The sequence below is a fragment of the Rhizomucor pusillus genome (genome assembly GCF_041956525.1).
Source record: "Rhizomucor pusillus strain CBS 183.67 unplaced genomic scaffold VTP01scaffold_21, whole genome shotgun sequence".
In the NCBI taxonomy this organism is placed as follows: domain Eukaryota; kingdom Fungi; phylum Mucoromycota; class Mucoromycetes; order Mucorales; family Lichtheimiaceae; genus Rhizomucor; species Rhizomucor pusillus.
Window position 1 is genome coordinate 375011 of NW_027192163.1, and position 17280 is coordinate 392290.

Below are 17280 nucleotides of genomic sequence, written 5' to 3' on the forward strand. Positions count from 1 at the left end.
CTCTAAAATCCTCTTGTCTTTATTGCTACGCTTATCTTTGTGAATAATTCAATCGTTGATAGTATTTCTTTTTCTGCGCTACTACATCGTGCCGGATGTTTCGGATATCTTCTTCTGAAAGATCCGGATCATTGATATCCACTTGATACTCGATATCGTTCGCCAATGATATATCCACAAAAGCATAGCGTTGTTCCATTGCTGCGCGCTGCAAAACGATATCTTCAATATCATCAATTACGCGCTGTTCCAATATTGGGAACTTCTTCTGTGGATATCTAAAGGCCAATTTGGTTGCTGCTTTCTCTTGTGCTGGCATTGACGTGTTATCGATGAGACGGCTACAAGGAGGCTCTAGTCAAGATCTTCGCATCCAGTGGTAACAAATGCATGGCTATGCTCCTACCTCGCTAAACGTCGTTTTTGCAGCCCTTGCTTCAAGAGGTAGTCTTCAATCGTGGAGGCGGTATACAGCCTATACGCAAACACGGGCTTCGTCTGTCCATAGCGATACACTCGTCCTAAACTTTGCTCTTCATGGGACGGATTCCAGTCGGCATCCATCAAAATGATGCGATTTGCGCTTGTGATATTAACACCTAATGATCCTGCCTGGAGTTGTACTTTTAATTAGCTTTGATAGTTCGTTTTCATTTTGTTTTTCATTAGCACTAAGAGATTTACCCTGGCAGATAAGAGCATCACATGCTTGTTTTCGTCCCTGTTAAAGTTGTCGATCCTTTCTTGACGTATCTACAAGCACAATCCATGTTAAAAGGTCTCAACCGAAAAGAAGCAAGGCAATAGTTCCTCACAGTTGCCGGGGTTTGTCCATCGATGCGCATAACATTGGCATTATTGACTTTTGGTAACATTTCTTCCAAATAATCTATTTAACGCAATAAAGGTTAAGAACGCTATATCTCCGGCCAATATTCGATAACGTACCAAGAGTTGCAATGTTGTGCGTCACAATGACAACCTTATCCCCTATTTGCATTGAAGTTTTGACAATATCGGATGTGACTTCCATCTTGCACGAATGATGATAATCTTTTTGATCTATTGGGAAGCTAAATAATTCGCATCCAAGTTTCAATCCAAAAGAATAAATTATATACCTGGCAATTCTGAAAAGAACTCCTTGGTCCAAGCGAACATGCCTTTCTCTAGGCGGGATTGTATAGCAGAAAGGAAGACTTGCCATGCCTTTTCATCCTCCAAATCATTAAAATCGGTGACTTCTGTATCTGCAATAGTATCTTTTGCCATTTGGTAAGCTGTGAAGGTACGTTCAATCATCTAGATAGGTATGAATGCATCATTGACCTTTCAAGTACGGCAGCTCTCCAAACCTTTTTAACTTACAAGTTGAAACGCATAAGGATGATTGCACAGGGAACGCAGAATTGGAACTGCGTAGAAGTGATTTCTGTCGAAATTGTATTGCCCCAGATCCTGTAAGATATTTAGGTATAACTTGTACTGTGTGCGTGATAAGCCGCAAGCAATGTAATATTCTGTCTTTGGCGATAATTCTCTCTGAAGGATATCTTGCGTTCGTCTAGTGCAGGAATGAATTAATAAACATTCCGGATCTCAACTATTGAATGGGATAAATCTATATACCTTTGCACGATATCCGCAGTCAGCAACTGTAGAGTTAGCAAAAGCTTCTTGGCCATGACCTTCTCTGAGATTGTAGTCTCTTGATAGTCCCTTTCTATCGGTATGCGATACTGTGTTTTGAAAATTTCTTCAGGAGGCAAGAAACCTTGGCATACAAAGTCGATCATAGTGTGGTATTCTTGCAGATTATTCTGCAGAGGATATCCCGTAAGACATACTCGAGCTGGTGTTTTGATTTTGCGCAACGAGACGGTTACTTTGGCACCGATACTTTTGATACGATGACCTTCATCGGCAACCACCAAAGCGGGTCCTGGATCAAACAAATATTGCGAAACCCTTTCATGCAAAACTTGATCTTTCCAATCGTCAAGCATTCGGAATGCCTCGTATCCCATCAGTAAAATTCCACCTTCGCAGAACCAGTTATGAAGATAATTAAGGCGTCTCGATTTCGATGCAGTCATGATATCTATCATCTTCGCAAGTTAAGAAGAAATACGAACAGTGCTTGCGAGGAAGTATATAGACACTGACCCGCATAATTGTAGACGTGACCGACGATCGACTCCAAGTTGGGAGGCACCCATTTTGAGAATTCGTTTACCCAGTTTGCCAGGACGGTTACAGGTGACACTATGAGTACCCGTTTCGACTATAATCCTGGTTTAGTTTCCGGCCTTTCTACTGCAAAGCAGGAAGGAATGTTACCTTGAAGCAATTTGGCAAATTCTCATTGTTGTTCGATATCTCTCGTAGAAGCGTGGTGACAAACGTGATAGTTTGGTATGTTTTACCTGTAAGTTTAATATTGAGCTTTTATATCAAGGCGCTTTAAACCGGTAATTCACCTAAGCCCATCGAGTGCGCAAGGATGCATCCACTTTCCCTAGAGACCACTTGCTTCCACATGAAACGAACGCCTTCGAACTTACATAATATGATATCAATAACACAGCAGCAATCGTAGCGAGTCAGTTATCACTGGTACCTGATGCGCTTTTAACCTTGATGCCATAACAGGATCAATTTCCACTCTCTCGCTTGGAGGTGCCTCCGGGTTTACATATTGAGGTTCAACGCTAGGTGTTTCATCCAAACTAGATAGAGTTTCTGAAGTGTGTGGTGTGGCTGTTGTGCTGACTGGTGCGTTGGAACTGTAATGGTTATGCGAATCTACAGGGAACAGCCGGGTATAAAGCTTCTTTCGCAATTTCGTAAAGGCCGTTAGCTTGGCAAGTTTGGAAGTAGTTTCGCACTTGAGAGCAGTGCTAAGGAAGAGCAGTGGTGTATAATCAGAGACAACATTTGTCAGAGTAGGTACTAGATCGTCGCGATCTTGATCGCTGTCAAGCTTCCGCTTGACTCCGGCTTTCATGTGCGGAGGAGGGAAAGAAAAGTGTATTGAAGCCAATCTTCGAAACTCGAATATATCGCGCTTTTGGGCAACCATTTTTCTTACCTACCCACACTCGTATATCTTAATTCTACGTTTCGTCATTGCCTTAATTTTGATTGTTGCGGTATTCTTTTCCCTGGCTTCACAATACGCCCTTCAAGTCCATCATCTGCTCTCAATCTAACGATACCGGTTCTTTGCTCGCCTACATGACTACCGAACTTCAAGTGAAATGGGAACGCCATAGATACCTCGTAGAGTTTCCAACCGAGAAATTCGCTAAGGTCACGGTTAGGGATCTGAAGGAAAAGTGTCACCGATTCACAGGAATCGATCCTGCGAACATGAAACTTCTCGCATACGGAGGCATGTATTTCTTCCATTATGCTTGCCGAAATCTTTGCGGGCCTAATATTGAGTACCATCTAGCATTGATGAAGGACGAAAACAAAACACTATCTTCCTATGGCCTTTCGGCTAGATCGAAAGTCATTTTGATGGCTTCAAAATCCACTGTAAGATATCTGTGTGTTAAAAAAGCATTTGCGATCCAAGCTAACAAAGAAATACTTTTTAGAAAGAGATGCGCGACAGACTTCAGCCTGAAACTCAAAACAAGATAGTGCAACTAGACGACTTAATCTCGAGAATCCAGCAAAAGATATCGCCAGATGTCGATGACTACGAAAAGCGTGTTAATTCATTCATATCACAAACCGAAAAGGATACAAAAGATCAAAAGAAATTGATCGATTACGGCATTTACTTGGTGGAACAATTGATGCAAACGCTATTCGACTTGGATGGCGTCGTTTGTACTGAGGGAATGGATGCCCTTCGTCAAAAACGAAAGGAAGGCGTTACGCTCGCGCAAGCATTGCTAGATCGTGTTGATAGAATAAAGGCGAAAGCCAAAGAACTCTAAATGGAGCCATTGTCTCGATGTCGTTTTAATGTGTGCTTCGTTTAGAAAGTTGCCAAGAAATATGGGCAGGATTTCGAACGATAATATTTTAGAATGCCCATTGCATACTCGAAAACAATACATACGTAGCGGAAGCTTCCATTAAAAATGTTTCTTCAACAAGGTCTCAAGATACCATCATGTTCAATAATTTAGAGCTTAGGACGGAGATTGTAAGATATCCTGTAATCAGAATACCTGTTTATTGTGGTAGATTGAGCACGGCAAGAAACTAACATGAATTTACACTGGATAGCCCGCAGAAAAGAGGGTGACAAACAAGAGATACGATAACGGTATGTGATATATATTAAATGCATGAATGTATATACAGGACGAACCTTCACCGTCGAAGACGTAAGAAAAACGCGTTCTTACTGGATAAACTCTCGGCAGGAAGATACTTGTCATAAAAATTTACAATAAATTCCTCTGGCTTGAAACCAAATTTCTGGTAAAGCAGCTGCAAAATCATCCATCAGTAAGTTTAGCGAAAAAAAAGCTAAGTGCTTTCTTACCATCGCCCGGTTGTTCGCAGAAACATGCAGGGTAATGTCTTTGCTTATTGCGGTCTGGAAAGAATTTTAGTACATTCTGATATATTGGAAGCGATGTGGAGCACGTACCTGGAAAAGGTGATATAGCATGAACCTTTTAAGGAAGTTATCAAGTTAGAAATCCAAAAGTAAGCAAATTTTGGAATCATTCACTTACTGCCCGATGCCAGCATTTTCCCATCCTGGAAGTACAGCAATGTATGTAATATATGCCTCTGGAGTCATGAAAGCACAGCCCACGATAACTCTCTTGTAAAGTGCGACAATGCTGTACTCTGGGAAAAGTAATGACTCGGACACATCGATGCCTTCCCAGAAACAGCGACGCAACATACTATTGACTTGAGGCAAATGTTCAGGCTGGAAATATACATAATCGATGCTAGCTGCTGAAAAATATTGCTGGGTATCCATGGTACGACGAGAGACAATTTGCTGTAGGATTTGCATCATTGGTGGGCGACTTTTGAAATCCCTCCGTATATATGGTCGTAGTTTCCGTCCGTTCCATGCTGATAACCATGGCTCATCTTTAGTGATAGTAGCACCGTTACGAGGGGAACCGTAGAGTCGAGAAGCGAAAGAACAGACGTAAGGTGTAAAGATTCCGGTGAATGTTGTTTTCTTCTCAGTTTCGCTAGCAATTGCTTTGCTGGATACTTCATCAGCGTTCGATGTAGTTGGCACGATAGCATGAGTGCCGTCCTTTTGTTTGAGATGTTGATTGATGGCATAGTCAATATCAAATAATCTCAATCCGAAACTGCGTTTTGACTAGACCTCACAGTTAGAGTACGTATGTATGACACTGATTTTACGACGTACCCTCCTCAGGGCCAATTTCCGTTCTAGTCTTTTCGCAGCATGCGGTAAAGACTTGGAAGAATTAAAAAGTTTCTGATGAATTTGCCATTCTTCTTGCTGGGTTAATCTCTCCGGTACAGTTTCCGTGATGGCCATTCCAATTCCAGCAAACTAACGTCTTCGCTAAGAAATCCTATTTCACATTGAGCGAATTTGAAAGTTACCTTTTCTTCCAGCGGTTCTTTCTTCACATCTAGCACACCATCTGCGTGCGGTTCTTCCTAAACAATACTCTATTCAATCCAGAATTCCTGCGGCATTATTGTTTGCTATACCTTCAATGCATCATCGTTGACATTTAGAGCTTGGTCTGCAATTATTTTGCCATCATCATTTGGTTCTAGTTGGACATCCAAAAGACCCTGTCAGGTTGTGAGTTACAAAGTGGAAACATTGTAGAATAATGAAGTTGAGAGAACGGTAACATACAACATCTGCTGGCAGATCTTCTGTATCCGACAGATCTGATAGGGATCCATAGCCAAGAAATTCGTCCTCCACTTCCTTTATAGACCCAAAAGCAAGCATTAGTAGTTAAATATCGATAGTGCAGCAACAACTTACGGAATTTTCTGGGCCTTTTACCGCTTTCGACTCTGCAGAAAGTGTAAGAGGTTTAGATACTGGAGACTGATGTTCTTTTCTGATCTTTGCTTGTTGTAATGTTCGTTGTTTGGTTTCTTTAATATCGCTTCTGCTTCTTTTTGAGGGCGGCCTTTCATCGCCATCATTCTTCTTGCGATCGCGCTTTTGACTTCTTCGTGAACTTGTCGCCTTCTCTTGTTTCCCTGTTCGGAATCGTAAGTTATCCATTTTAAATTTTAACAGTATGATATAGATTACCTTTGTTCGGAGGCTCCTCCGTATGCAGCGTCCACCATGCTTCGCAGACATCTAAGTACTATATGATGCATATCGTTTGACGGGATACTTACCAGTTTGATGGAAAAGCTCAATTCCAGATTTGAATATAGATCCGTGAGTTGATAAGACGCTTGCAATTGTATTATGCCAGGTTGGCGATCCTGAATTGACTTGGATTTAGTCCTTTGCACAAGGGAAACTGTTCACAAAGCGTCACATACGTTTTCTTTTTGGCACGAGATAATCCCAGTAATCGTCAACAAAGGCACATATATCGTCTTTCCATCGGAAATACTTGTGATCCACTGTAGGATGCTGTATTTGCTTGTTTGCAATTTCTCGTCTGCGGATTAGGTTGTAAAGGACGAGATGTACCACGGCAACCCAGCTCATGTTCTCGCGCTCGTATGACTCTGCTCCAGAGGTGCACACGTCGCAGTGAAATTGAAGGAAGTTGTCGCCGAACAATAGCGGTTTTGGTAAACATCGAATACAATCTGTCAAAGATACGTGTTATATAATTGTAAATGGAAAATGTTCAAAAGTAACATACGCCCATGAAATATCTGTCGACAGTCTTGACACTGAATACTGGGCTCGTCTCTATGCATAAAGCCGTGTTCAAAAGAGGTCTTCCTTGGGGATCAGTATCTATCCATACCTGTCTAAATCTTTGCCACAGTAACAGTAGACATTCTCTGCATTTCGTGTATGCTCCTGATCGATCCAGGTCAATTCGTCAGACTAATTTACAGAAAAATCAGCAGGTATTACAGCGATATTGCATCGTTGCAAAAGATCTACATTGTAGGGTAGTTCTCGCATGTACGTCCAAAATTGAAAGTCTGTGTGAAACAATGGTTCTGCATCTCCGTAAGCGCCCACTTTTGTTGTTCGTTGGCTAACACGAAATGGGGAATACGATCCATCGACCTTTGCCTCATCGTTCACTCGTGCAGCTACCTGCTTCCAATAGACGTACCGAAAATCAAGCAACGGATATGGAGTTAAAGCAAGCGGACAACGTGTCAGAAGGGTACATCTTTGGGGCGACCTTAAAAGATCACGGTTTATCGGATAATCGAGTGTGGCTGTTATCAAGTTCAGTGTTGAAGTCTTGGAAAAGGAACGACTCCACGTACACCGAGGTATACCAAAGTTGAATATACATATTCTCTCAATGCAGCCACGTTGGTACCAATATAATGCAACAAAGTCAGGTAATGATTCTGGTCGGCAAACAGCCGTATTGTATGCCCTGGCAAACATCCGCAGGGATTCAGTAGAACTTGATACAGCTGAGCAAGATATTCTTCGTGTGAGCTGCTTTTGCGATGCACTATCAGATGTCACCTTGGATGTAACAACGCCGTCACCAAACATTGAGATAATGTCGTTGAATATGCAGCCGGCAGGCACCGGTAGAGCACCCTCGAGCAGCGCCACTTTCTTGAACCTCCCAGCAGGCTATGGACATCAAATCGAGATACATCTTCGATTTAAGACAAGCGAAGATGGGAACACATGTTTTAAAACTCTGACGACTGAATCGACGACTGGGAAGCCTGACAGCGGCATGGGATTTGAAGAGAGCGATTGCAATATCCCCAGCATATCTGTGTTGCTGAGAGTAACAGCATCGATTGGGAAGGGCATCCTCCAAGAGCATCACACACAATTGAGCATCCTGGCAGACAGTGATAAAGGATATCGAGCTGTCGTTGACACGCAAGAAACGATAGTAAGACTTGGCATTCGATGGGTTATATTTATTTTGCCGGCTTGACTATATATTTCCTAGTTCAACGGCTTCGGGCTCGTATATACTCCTTTGTATGGCGGGTCTATGCAGACGCGCAGCGACGCATCTGAAGGATACGCAGAGTGTGTGGTTTGTCTTTCAGAGCCCAAATGCGCAACATTGTTGCCTTGCCAGCACCTCTCGCTTTGCAAGTCGTGTGCCTTTGTCTTGAAAATGCAGCGCAACTTCCAAAACAGAAAGTGCCCTGTGTGCCGCACGGCTATTTATTCCATACTTATGCTCGATACCTGATATACCCGATTGCAAACTGTCAAATGTTTAGCGAAAATATGAACAAAGTAAATATGCTTTATTTAAACAATTACGGAAATAGGACAAAATCATCAACAGGAACGAGATCCAGATCAATTGTTGGCAACAGCGGCGATGAGGGAGGGGATAGTAGAGGGTTGGGAGACCTAGCAAGTTGTGCCATGTCAGTTAATACAGTGTTGTCATCTGGGACGGCATGGTTGTCGTCTTGACTTGCTGAATTCGAGTGGTGTGTTGGGAAACTACATTCGGGGAGAGGACCAAAAAGGTCGCACTGTTGCAAATGTGGATCTGTCGCAAATGAATCGTTTGTCTCTGTAGTAGGCGAGTCGTGGAAATCCGTGCGAGCAAATGCACTTCGTCTAGGTCGTTGTTTTGAATAAGGGTTTTTTCGAATACGTTCAAGGCCGCCAGCCTTGCGCTTAGCGGGAAATTCGTCAGTGGAGAACAAAGAGTACCGCTTCGATGGCGAGGGAGAGGAGTCCGATGTGAAATGTCCGTGAGTTGTGCAAGTATCAAGAGTTCGAGGTGGCTGCAAAGCGCTGTGCGTTAGCTCGTTCATGGTGGCAGCCTTCGGTATGCGGGGATAAAACACGACTGTGCTGCGGCTCCGCGCACACGGGCGAGGGATGCTGGTTTTGCGTTGTCTTGTTTCAAGAGCTTGAGGCTGCTGAATGCAGATTCGGGAATGTAGTTGAAGTTCGTGGTCATTTTGGTTACTTGTGAAAGTAGTAAGTGGAGATGCTTTTTGAGGAGGAATGGTTGCTTGAGAGCGGTGCAAGTGCTAAAGCTTGTCGAACTAGGAAGCAAGCAGCAAGTAACGTATGGCTTGCTCTATCGCCTTTTCAGTTTCTTGAATCAGATACCCTACAGCGTCTATGCCTCTGGTTCACAGCTTCTATCGTGGACCGAGGGCACAAAATCAGACAGTGGGTAAGAGGGAAAAAGAAGAGAAGAAACGTTGGGAAAAGAGAGAGGACAGCCCGGGTGCGTCTTCTCCCCTGGCAAAATCAGCCGCAAAAGTATTGTAAAACTCTATACTGTGCAACACCGACATTTTTCAACCATCCCCCGCAACTACCGAAAATGCACTTCGCCACATCAGGCGCCGTCCGCACGCTTTATTCTAACCAATATAATGACTCATCGTATGTCGCTTTTTCCTGTCAGCTAACAAGCCGGTTGGATTTGCTACACTTCTCGGATGGATCTTGAAAATACACGGGCCAATGTGGGCTTGCAAATGAATAGTAATATAACGTACGTGGATTTAAACTTGGAGCTTCGAGGCAATGGCCGAGTAGAGAAAACGATGCAAGTCTCCTCAAAGATACATGTTTTCCACGTCCTGCCTCCCCGCATCATACAACACCAGCTTGATTAATATGTCTCAATTTTCTAACCATCCAAACGCGAGTTGTCTATGATTCATGGAACTGTACGACACATTGGATGCATTAGCTCTAGTTAAAACCAATTGTCTCCAGCATGAAGCTATAGCTATACAGTACAAGAGTGCCACCATGATATTATCATATCTGTCAAGACCAAGACATGGTGCATGAAATGAGATGTTGAATACAATGGCGAGTCCGATACATAGGTCATGGAATAGAACCTGAAAGTCATTGCTAATCGGTCCAAATTTAAATCGTTTACTTCATTCGAAAGGCCCAGCCAGAAATAATGATACAATAACATACTGTTTATGAGAACGTTTTTGCAATATCGGAAGGAAGATTTTGCGCACCTCTATGTACGATTGTGGTAATAGCACCTGGATACACGAAAAGATCCCCATCGGCACTGAGGATAGCCGCAGACTTTTACAGGTTTCCGCTAAAGAGATTACTTGCGGGCCAACCACGTCGTATGGAGCCACAAACCATGAAATCAGATTACCGGTACATTTGCCATCGTATTTGGGTATTCCAAGCTACTGCAGATACTGTTAAAGCATAGCTGTGAGCGAGATATGCATCAAAGTCGCTACCAAAGAGCTACACATACGTTGATGATACTGATTTTCACGCTTTCAGTAAAGCTATCCCACACCTTCGCTTGCTCCTCAAATTCTCTAGGCTTATTCTCTTTGTGCTTGGCAACGTAAAATGCTTGTTGCATTCATAATTTTCTGTTCTTGTGGATATGTGCTTTGATCTGAGCACAATTGCAACCATCGAATACCAAGCACACAAGTCTTTGTGGAAGTCGACGCCCGTTTGAAGGCCAAAACGAGCTGCCTCCTTGGGCATTCTTCGATTAAAGAGTGAATAAACTCCTCTTTTGTCCTCATTTTGAACTTAGCAAAACAGAAAGCATACTAACCTGGACACAGAAGCTTACCTTGCATACATACAAAGCAACAAGTACTATCGTCGCGAGCGATCGTAGTAGTTATTTCAGATCAGTTATTTTTTTGGTGTAAAAAATGACAAATGCGTAAATGTTTTAAGATATATCCATATTGTAGGTGCAGGAACTATCCGAGAAGCTTGCGTGGCAATGGGATGACTTCAATTTTGACATCCAACCAGCGGGAGGCTCCAACAGGCGAATACATGTGGCGGACGGGGAGAATGCAAGTCCAGTTTATGGGTGCAAAGCTGCTATCCCAAACTTTCATGCCATATCGATCGAACGGCATACTACCTTGTTGGAATGGCTTGTACCATCAAACGAACACAAAAAGTGTTGATATTCGTCTATGCCTTGTCCATCTCCTCTTGGCAGTCTAAGCATGTGGGCGAAATAGTACTGGACAAGGCCAGGCCACAGAATTGCTTCATCGATCTCGTCACCAGTCATCGGATTCAACCAGATACGCTTGAATGTATGCACCGCGTATGTTCCTTGGACACTCTTGACTTCTATAGGTTTGGCCAACGAGGTCGATACTCCAAGTCTTGCCGAACAAGCTTCACGACCGTTGACCATTCAACGTTCAGTTGGTCGCCTTCAGGCCGGAGGTCGTCATAGTTGCCGTCGTAGAACTAAACAGGCAATTGTAGTGCTCCATGCTTAGTCGGACTGAGTTGCTCACCTTGAGGGAGGCAAAAACTGCCGGTAAAGGCTCCCAGCCGATGCAGGTAGCATGTTTTTCTGCTAGAGCGGCGAACTCAGGTATATTAAAAGAGTGATCTCGTTGTGTTGTGTGGTATCTACCGGCCATTGACTCACAAAATGAAACTTAAGGCGGTATTTGAAGCCTCTTTATTTTATTTTCACATCACACAGTTTCTATTTTCTTCCGTAACATCGCCCAAGGAAAATTGTTAAGCATCCATATCCATCGTTGAAGCTCTCTGCGAGCTTAATCGACTGCTAAATCTGGTTGCACGGACAATGGATTGAGATTCATTATCATCAGAGGCATCGCTGGAGTAAGAAGCATCATCCTCGTCTTCACTCTCATCCTCATCCATAAATTCGTCTTCATAATCAAACTTGTACTTTGCAGGTTTAATGCTATCTCGTGGCCTAAGTGATCTTGGTGTATTCATTTGCTCCAACAGAGCCGCTTTCTTCATTTCAGCTGTTCGTCGGCGCTCTCTTGCTTGAATCGCTTCGTGTATCCGAGGTATAACCTCTTCGAGGTTGTTTGCAAGTAATCGTTCTGTTCGGCTTTCTCTCGAAAGCTTGGAAGCGAATTCACTGAGCTCTTTAATGCTTCGACATACTGCGTTAGAAAACAATTTAGCACTCATCCGCAATAACATCGGCATCTCTGCCTCTTACCTGTCTCCCATTGGCATCCAGACTTTAAACGGCTTTTCTCCCTCCATAACCATGGTGAGTCTATGAAATCTGTTATTTCTTAAGTTGGACAGCCAGATTAAAGAAACATTTACTGCCAAATTGCCAATAAGCCAGTTTCTTGCTATCATAGCCAATTGGCGTTGACGCGAAAGATGTGAATACTTCTCTAGACTTTTTTTTCTTGTTGCCACGCTCAATAACGTCTCGAACTCCACTGCTATGTTGCAATTGTTCCTCAACAAGCAATCGTAAAATTTGAAGCTATTAAAAGACGCATCAACCATGTGCTTCATGTATCTGCTTTTCGGTCTCATACCTTGACTCTGGGCGAGAGACATTGAAAAGAATGTTGTTTCAGCGGATTATCTTCAAGTTCCATTTCTCCGTTGGTGATCTTTGTATTAACAAACTTGGCAAGCTCCCTGTTGCAGGCATTGATTCTGTAATGAATTAGCAAAATCTGCGTTAGATAATACGTATTCATGCAACTTACTCGATAAGCTTTTTTCTGTTTTGTGTGTTGCTGATAAAGCACTGTATAAGTTCGTCCAGTATTGTATTCTCCCCACTTGTAAGCGCCTCCTCAAGATCCTGGATGCTAAGCTTCAGGTCGACTTTTCTTCGTGATTGGAGAGATTCCGTCTACCTCGGGTTGCAGATCAGTTACGAAGAAAAGCTCATTGCTGTCTTCTGCTCCAAAAGTAGCAACAAATGCATAAACAAATGCAAGTTCCCATTGAGATTGCGGGGACAGTTCGGTTCGATCGTTCGCTGACATATCGAAGGAGGATGTCAGAAGGACACATTTCAAGTGTCAGCTCCGATAAGTCCTGCCATCCACTGTCCTGTCATCTCCCGCCTGGATTGTCTTTCTACCGAGCACTCATCTTTAAATTAAAAAGAAATAATCAAAGTTAAATTACAAGGAAGGCAATACAGGAATGAATATGAAGTCAAGAGCGAGTAGCAAATGTAGTTGATGGGAACAAGGGAATTTCATAAGAGCATTACGTTAGTATCTTGCGCTACTGCTGCGTAATCATAATTGATACTTACGCCGCGAAGGGTAATACTCGAATTGCTCGAGGGACCAGACCGCGTACCTAGTGTTTCTGTATCAGCTTTTGTCCACCGCAGCAAAGTAAACTAGTAGACATACTCTGTACCCTTCGTACCCGTGGGGTCGGTTTGTTATAAAAATAAAAAATAAAAGCACGACAGAGGACTGGAAGGGATGCATCGCGAGAGGCGGGAGAAAAGACGAAGGAGAGGCGCGAGACGGTTGATATCAGAGGTGGCGGGTCAGGACAGAGGTCATGTCGGCGACGAAGTTAAGCGTCAGAGATCGTACTGCACCTCGAGAGAGCAGCCAACGTACCGGGATGTTTGAGAGAACAGAGCCAAAGTACGAGGTTTTGGTTCCAGGTCCCTTTTATATTTGCAGCTGTGACTCAATACATTAGTTGACGCGTTCCTGCTGTCTTTGAATGTTTATACGTGGACGTTCGTAATCGAATCGTATTCCTGAAGTTTACGTTGGAGGCATCAAGGTACGTCGAGGAAGAGAACCAGAATAATGCTAATCTCGCTACCCCTGTGTTTGACAGAAGATTATGAATGTCTCACCTACATCATGCTACGTATAATTTGTACATAAAAGATCTAAAGGTTTGCTTTAGCTTCGTGGAAATATTTAGGACGCATTCAAAGAAAGCAACAAAAAACGAGCACCTATGTTCAGGGCAAAGGTGTGGTACCTCGTGTAATATCACATCTTAAGCAAGATACAAACCTGTGATGCACAGTTTTGACATACAGCTATCAACAGTCTATACGAAAATATCATTGAATCTATAAAGACATCGATTCCGTTAACACTGCAGGATTTATCTAATATTGTTCTGCAGGACAAGCTACTTGATAACTGTGTTGCTTTTTCCACACGGTTTGTTTTAGATCAAAAAACTGTAATCTATCAAGGAACACAACCTTCTGCTATTACAGTGGATCCCCGACAATTTCAAGGCCTCGGTAACAGGATTTTGCTTGAAAATAGCGAGAGTTGGAAGTTGACGGGAGAAATCTTACTGGGGATCTATGCTAAGTATAAGAAGACGGTTGTGAGTTTGTTTCGAAGCAGCAAGGAGCTAGATATTAGGTGTAGTAATCTCTCAAACATCGACTCATGCGAGCGTCGGTCTGAATAAACCGGGATTCGACGGCGCTGTACTTGAAGTAGCGAAGCGGATGCAAAACTGCCGGAGAATGGAGGTTTATGAAGGCCAAGCGAGTTTTTTCTACAGACTCGGAGCGGCCATGAGCTTCAGCGATCCAAGCACAGCGAGCGAAGCGAAGCGTGAAGCACTCATAAAGAAAGTCTGCCAAATAGAAAGGGGGTACTTTGGACAGACAGTAACTGTTTATGCAGTTAATGCAGAGGAGGCAGAGAATATGGTTTACAACACAAAGAAGTGAAACTGTTTGTAAGACATCCTTTCATGCTATACAGTAATAATAAAAAACAAGACAACTCATTTATCCAGTATTTTCTGAAAAGTAACTTGTCCATCTAAAAATTTATGTAATTTGTTGCCCATGGTGACCCGTTTCTCCAGACAAAAACCATCATATTGATACCAGCACGCCTTTTTGAAGTCTCCAAGTCCTCCTCGTTTACTTTCGTCAAATAAAATGGCCTAGATATGGATTTTTATAAAATGGTTCTCCCTTTTGCGCGATGAAATCCAGGAAGTTTAGATTTGAGTATTACCGTTGCCAGGATTTTTTTTCTGCTTGAAGGCTTATTCATATGCAGCAGTATGTCAAAGTCGTTGGACAAGAAAATAATACACATTCCAAAGCAGTGCGTGGGAAACCGCTTCGCTCGAGAGGAATATGGCAAGTGCACCGATTTTTCCAAGTAGAATTTGGGGAACGAAAGCCTTCATATCAAAAATGCATTCCCAATATCCGCCGTGAATAGTACGAAGAAGATTGTATGGCTGTAATGATGTACTTTGAAACTAGAAAGAGCACAATTTATATGTAAGCGAAACCTAGTCCCTTCTGATCATAGGATCTAAGCGATGCTGCTAAAGGTCCGAAGGAGTATGGGACGTAAACCAAGAAGCGAATTTTCGAGAATATAGAAAATATTGTTTTGAGAATATTATCTGCTGCATAGAATGGATGCGGTCACTGAATGCGATATAGGATTGTCCGAACAGGTTGGGACATTGCTATATTCTAAAACGTTAACGAAAGTGATACAGTAATAGGAGATCGGAACGCCAATGTAGCATGTAATAAGGTATTCTTGGGAAAAAATCGAAAGAATTTGATTAAGTTCAGGTATTCCATGGTACGATCGAAGACGCCATTTCCGAGTGGTCCGTCGCAGTCGAATTAGATGCCATAACTCTGCTGTAGTCCGTCTCTTCAAAAAATGCTGAAACAAGCATTTGAGCTTCCATTGACTCGTGTTTGCCACAGAAAATGCACGGGTTTTCTGCCGAGTTGTAGAGGTTTCCGTCAGCGAACGAAACCGACTGCAGATCACAAATATGAGTGTGCTTGAGCAAAGTTGCAGCTCTAGTTTATTATCAAGTGCAGAGGCCAGCCTCCTCTTGCATAGTGTATCGTCCTCAGTGAAGACGTTCCAGTTATATTTCAGTTTCAAAATAGCCACAGTTCGAAAGTAAGAAAAAGCGGAAAGGATCAAGGAACAGGACAGTGTGATGATAATGTCGGAACAGGGTTGGCATTTCTGCCACGTCCTGTCACAACAATGCTTGAGAAATGAAGCCACTGTTGTCAACTTCGTAATGAGAGCAGCTGTTGAAGCCAGCTGTTAGATTCGTTACCAAGACAAAACAACACCATCAATATTCCCTGCACCCTCGCCTGTGAGTACAAAAATAGGATCATACAATTTACATACCTTGATACTTAGAAGGAAAATATATACATGGTGAGAGAAAAAAAAGAAATGATGCTCTAATCATCAATCCCATCGTTGTCAGCGTTGTCAGCATCGTCAGCGCATTCCGGCCGTCGTCGTCGCTTTGTTGGGATAAAAAATGTATGTGGGCTAGGTTGCCTACAACTATGATGGTAACTTTTCCTCTAAGTAAGCACCAGTTGCACCAGTTGCACCTACGCAGGGACCACCAGTTGCGAACCAGTTGCGAACCAGTTGCACCAGTTGCAACTACGCACGGACCACCAGTTGCACCAGTTGCACCCAATCTCACTTCATTGAAACCATTTAGAAAATTGTTGCATTCATAGGTTATCCTCTTCATCCGTCGGAAGCCTGTTGAATGGGCACAAAAGGACCTGAGGTTGCATAGAAAGAATGGTCGCTATTGTCGACGTACTACATTTTCAGTTAGGGATTAATGGCACAAGGGCACTTGAAGCAGCAGACCAGTGGACGGTGAAGCTGTTCACATATCTTCTTTGCGGTCGAGAAGGCCATGCATCCATGTGTTATTCCTTTGCATCCATCCGTGGCATTTTGCATGCAATCTTTAACGACTATATTGGGCTACACGAACCAGACCAAAGTTGATTTCCCTTTCCCAGCCCTCCTCCCTACCACCTGGGATAATTTATTCTTTATATACATGGTAATCTACTCTAATACATGCCTTGAATTGCGAGTCTTATACTTTTCGCGATAAACATCGGATATGCGGTCTAAGAAGCGCTTGGCTTCTTGAACGCATGCAATATCCGAGATATCCTCTTCGACCGATGCAAATAACCTTCGCAATTCTGTCGTTCGGAGGTATGCCAGATGTGCAGGCCATGTGTTTGATCCGGCCTAAACCAGAACATACAATTAGTATGGCGATAAGGTAAAATGGCTTACTGAGTTTACAGACCCGCAAAGATGTTAAACCTCCCCAAGCAGCAGGGAAAAATAAGGCCAGGACTCCAAACGCTTCATACAGCTGCAAGAAGTGGTGGACTTCGGCTCGTTTGGTTGCAGCTGTAGAGGTGACTATTGTACAATGTTAGATGCATCGTTAACCAGCTTTTGATTTTGCACTACCTCTCTTATCCGTGTAAAAAGAGTACACGGCAGCCTTGATTTTGTGGATCAATGCCTTGCTTGCAAGGGCGTTGATCGCTTTCTTGGCTTCCTTTTCATACAACGTCGAAG

The 17280-nt window shown here is 43.0% G+C and overlaps 8 protein-coding genes across 8 annotated transcripts; 2 read left to right on the forward strand and 6 right to left on the reverse strand.

The window, feature by feature from the left end:
* Positions 1-31: 31 nt before the first annotated feature.
* Positions 32-3007, reverse strand: VTP01DRAFT_5366 (uncharacterized protein; the record flags this gene model as incomplete). Its single annotated transcript, XM_069384150.1, has 12 exons — positions 32-341; positions 407-612; positions 685-753; positions 816-889; positions 949-1062; positions 1122-1302; positions 1369-1564; positions 1630-2101; positions 2167-2284; positions 2341-2426; positions 2481-2559; positions 2621-3007. 12 exons carry the CDS (start codon positions 3005-3007, stop codon positions 32-34), a joined length of 2292 nt encoding a protein of 763 aa, XP_069235599.1.
* Positions 3008-3237: 230 nt separating this feature from the next.
* VTP01DRAFT_5367 (uncharacterized protein) lies at positions 3238-3953 on the forward strand (the record flags this gene model as incomplete). Its single annotated transcript, XM_069384151.1, has 3 exons — positions 3238-3394; positions 3458-3543; positions 3606-3953. 3 exons carry the CDS (start codon positions 3238-3240, stop codon positions 3951-3953), a joined length of 591 nt encoding a protein of 196 aa, XP_069235600.1.
* A 382-nt stretch (positions 3954-4335) lies between these two features.
* VTP01DRAFT_5368 (uncharacterized protein) lies at positions 4336-7102 on the reverse strand (the record flags this gene model as incomplete). The annotated part of the gene is made up of 15 exons (XM_069384152.1): positions 4336-4455; positions 4511-4564; positions 4619-4643; positions 4707-5323; positions 5375-5524; positions 5578-5634; positions 5689-5775; positions 5843-5917; positions 5978-6201; positions 6257-6295; positions 6349-6438; positions 6499-6774; positions 6831-6880; positions 6939-7021; positions 7082-7102. The coding sequence occupies 15 exons, from the start codon at positions 7100-7102 to the stop codon at positions 4336-4338; spliced, it is 1968 nt and encodes a 655-aa protein (XP_069235601.1).
* Positions 7103-7188: 86 nt separating this feature from the next.
* Positions 7189-8330, forward strand: VTP01DRAFT_5369 (uncharacterized protein; the record flags this gene model as incomplete). The annotated part of the gene is made up of 3 exons (XM_069384153.1): positions 7189-7425; positions 7494-8018; positions 8079-8330. The coding sequence occupies 3 exons, from the start codon at positions 7189-7191 to the stop codon at positions 8328-8330; spliced, it is 1014 nt and encodes a 337-aa protein (XP_069235602.1).
* A 70-nt stretch (positions 8331-8400) lies between these two features.
* On the reverse strand, positions 8401-10152 carry VTP01DRAFT_5370 (uncharacterized protein; the record flags this gene model as incomplete). Its single annotated transcript, XM_069384155.1, has 3 exons — positions 8401-9135; positions 9874-9982; positions 10055-10152. 3 exons carry the CDS (start codon positions 10150-10152, stop codon positions 8401-8403), a joined length of 942 nt encoding a protein of 313 aa, XP_069235603.1.
* Positions 10153-10287: 135 nt separating this feature from the next.
* Positions 10288-11288, reverse strand: VTP01DRAFT_5371 (uncharacterized protein; the record flags this gene model as incomplete). The annotated part of the gene is made up of 3 exons (XM_069384156.1): positions 10288-10299; positions 10362-10448; positions 11001-11288. 3 exons carry the CDS (start codon positions 11286-11288, stop codon positions 10288-10290), a joined length of 387 nt encoding a protein of 128 aa, XP_069235604.1.
* A 338-nt stretch (positions 11289-11626) lies between these two features.
* Positions 11627-12888, reverse strand: VTP01DRAFT_5372 (uncharacterized protein; the record flags this gene model as incomplete). Its single annotated transcript, XM_069384157.1, has 6 exons — positions 11627-12030; positions 12090-12149; positions 12203-12371; positions 12427-12550; positions 12604-12701; positions 12757-12888. The coding sequence occupies 6 exons, from the start codon at positions 12886-12888 to the stop codon at positions 11627-11629; spliced, it is 987 nt and encodes a 328-aa protein (XP_069235605.1).
* Positions 12889-16746: 3858 nt separating this feature from the next.
* On the reverse strand, positions 16747-17260 carry VTP01DRAFT_5373 (uncharacterized protein; the record flags this gene model as incomplete). Its single annotated transcript, XM_069384158.1, has 3 exons — positions 16747-16938; positions 17000-17118; positions 17170-17260. Coding segments are annotated over 3 exons (402 nt in total), but the record flags the coding sequence as incomplete, so codon positions are not given.
* Between the last annotated feature and the right edge of the window lie 20 nt (positions 17261-17280).